This window comes from Trypanosoma cruzi, genomic scaffold (assembly GCF_000209065.1).
Source record: "Trypanosoma cruzi strain CL Brener 1047053516539 genomic scaffold, whole genome shotgun sequence".
NCBI lineage: Eukaryota > Euglenozoa > Kinetoplastea > Trypanosomatida > Trypanosomatidae > Trypanosoma > Trypanosoma cruzi.
Genome location: NW_001849474.1, coordinates 120,341 through 122,794, shown reverse-complemented (window position 1 = coordinate 122,794; position 2,454 = coordinate 120,341). Strand labels below are relative to the sequence as shown.

The window sequence follows — 2,454 nt, the reverse complement described above, 5'->3', positions numbered from 1 at the left end:
TCTTCCTTTCGCCATGCCGTTGGTGTCTTGGACGCCGCTCCCTGTGTGGCGGTTGCTCCTCGATCTGCATGATGCGCTCCTCCATTTCTTTGCTAAACAGAGGGATCGTGGATGAATCCAAGTCGTGTGGGCCGGAGCCTCTGAGGGTATTCGTCGGCGGCCCACGCACCGACACATTATTCTCGAGCGTGTGCAGGAGTTCCTGCGTGTCCGAATTGAGCTCATGAAACAAATGGGGCTCCACGTGGTTAATTAACCCCCGAACTTCACTAAGAAGAGAGTCGCGGTATTGTTTCTCCTGTCGCAGAGCCGACACACGCCGCTCCTGCTCTTCAATTCCGCGCCGCAGTTGTTCCACGTACATACCCGCGTGCTAAAAGGCACAAACATAAAAAGAAAAGAAAGTGGCAAAATCCCACAAGAATGAAGACACAAAATTAACAGCGATGGATGTCAATTTGGACGCCAATGAGAAGAAATCTCCTCCTCAAATAATAAAAATAAAACCAAAAGGAACGAATTAACTTGAATGAGATGTTGCGTCACAGAAGAGAAGTGGAGCTACCAAAAAAAAAAAAAAAAAAAAACCCTAAAAAGAGGTCACCGCACATCACTCCTCTGCCCTTCTAAAAGCAGTCACCTGCTTGTTGCTGTTTTTTTTTTTTTATTCTTCTTCTTCTTCTTCTTGTGTGCATATCTCTTAAATATTACGTCGCCTCACAACTCCTGCCAATTCAATCGGCACAAGACGCGCCCTCCTCTCTCGTTCCTACGCCCATCCCACCCCATCACCCCCACCAATAAATGTGACAACAACAATAACAACAAAAAGAAAAGAAAAACGGCCTCCATGTCATTTCGCCATGAACAGCAAATATTGCAAGAGCGGCCGACATCGCAAGTGGTGACCGTCTTTAAAAACTACAAGCATCTCTTCCGCTGTCGCACAGCGTTCAACCAATGGAGCGCGGTAAACAAAGAGACTTGCCGCCAGCAAAGGCAAAAGCCACAGGGCAGAAGGTGCAAAGGGAGACACCTCCTTTTCCTCTCCCTCCATTTCCTTCTTCTTCTTCTCCACCCCGCTTCCCACACCCTCTCGAATGTGCACAGACAGTGACGTACGTCCAGCAAATATTTCTTCAATGTGATAGGACAAAATAAGGTCCCAAAAGGCCAGAAGTTCCGCTGGCTCAAGCACCTCCACAAATGCAGTGATCATCCATTGAATCGCCAAACGTAACGGTGGGAGACCAAGCGTGCGTGTAGCATGGAGACACGCTGGAGCTGCAAAGCGAGCAACCAACGCCTCAAAAATCCAGCAACACTGCGCCAGTTCAGGCGTGGGGCCCTGAATACGACCCCAGAGTTGTCCAAAAAGCGATGAAACGAGTTCGTACTGCTCCACCGTATCGCCGGTGATGTAACACACCGGTGCGACAAGTAGTGAAAAGCAACGAACGGGGAAAAAACCCGAGGGCGGTGGCCTTCGCTGCCGTGGCCCAGTTTCCTCATTATTTTCCTCTAAAAATACCAAATAAGACTCAATCTGTTCAGACGAGCGACCCATCAGACGCAACGTGTTTTTCATATGCACCTCTGGCAAACTCTTATCCATGAGGAGAGAGACGACGAGTACCTCCGTCTCGTCCGAGAAGATGAAATATTTATCGCTGTTACCCACAGATTGTGAATTATCCACCTTAACAATAGCCTGAATCACCTTAGCCGTTGTCTCCTGCTCCTTCGTGGCGTAACTATGGTAAATGCGACGTCTAACCTTGTCACGGCCATGTTTCGTGGCAAAGGTCAAGAATCTTTCCACGCCATCGCAATGCCGATTCACCTGAAGTTCTCCACGACCCCCAAAGAGTGAACTCCCATCCGTGACGATAATTGAAAGCTGTAGCGCACGTGCGTACAACAAGCGACGCAAAGAGGGGCTTACTCTACCGCGCAACGCCTTCGCCACCGCTCCTGGGGAATCAGCAAACTGTAAAAACGTATTAGTGTTCTCTTCGGCATCATGCGCTGAAATTTCTGTATGGCTAATGGTCTTTGGGCATCCGTTTGAGGGATGAAGCGCTGCAAAGGACCGACGAAGTATCGTGAGACTTGGGGCAAGCTCCTCATGTTGTGCCAATAATTCTTGGATGGGCGCCCGAAACACCGTCAGCAGTCCAAAGGAGTCAATACTGTCATGGCAGAGTGAGGCATCACCGCCAAATAAGCGCGAGGTCAGTAATTCCTCCGTGGCCGTGCTGTTGAGACCAGTCACCAAAGTTTTGTAAAGTTGCGCCACGGACCACTCCACATCGTCTCCCTCATTGCCGTCACGCCTCGCTGGCAATGCCGCACCGGCTGAGTAGCGTACCTCTCGTTTCAATTCGTTCACACGTAAGGACAATGCTTCCCTCCATTCCTCCCTCGACTCAGCAAGGAGGGAGTGCAAAAAGA

The 2,454-nt window shown here is 49.8% G+C and overlaps 2 protein-coding genes across 2 annotated transcripts, besides 5 other annotated features; both read right to left on the bottom strand.

Annotated features, from left to right (window-relative positions):
• Tc00.1047053504091.5 (hypothetical protein, conserved) lies at window positions 1–364 on the bottom strand (the record flags this gene model as incomplete). The annotated part of the gene is made up of 1 exon (XM_797626.1): window positions 1–364. A coding segment is annotated over one exon (364 nt), but the record flags the coding sequence as incomplete, so codon positions are not given.
• Window positions 1–585: a sequence feature (heterozygous, Esmeraldo-like haplotype).
• Window positions 567–587: a microsatellite.
• Window positions 586–1,018: a sequence feature (areas merged during assembly that could not be assigned to a particular haplotype. This can correspond to areas where the two haplotypes were merged or to regions with more than two copies in the genome that were merged during assembly.).
• Window positions 656–687: a microsatellite.
• On the bottom strand, window positions 854–2,454 carry Tc00.1047053504091.10 (hypothetical protein, conserved; the record flags this gene model as incomplete). Its single annotated transcript, XM_797625.1, has 1 exon — window positions 854–2,454. A coding segment is annotated over one exon (1,601 nt), but the record flags the coding sequence as incomplete, so codon positions are not given.
• Window positions 1,019–2,454: a sequence feature (heterozygous, non-Esmeraldo-like haplotype).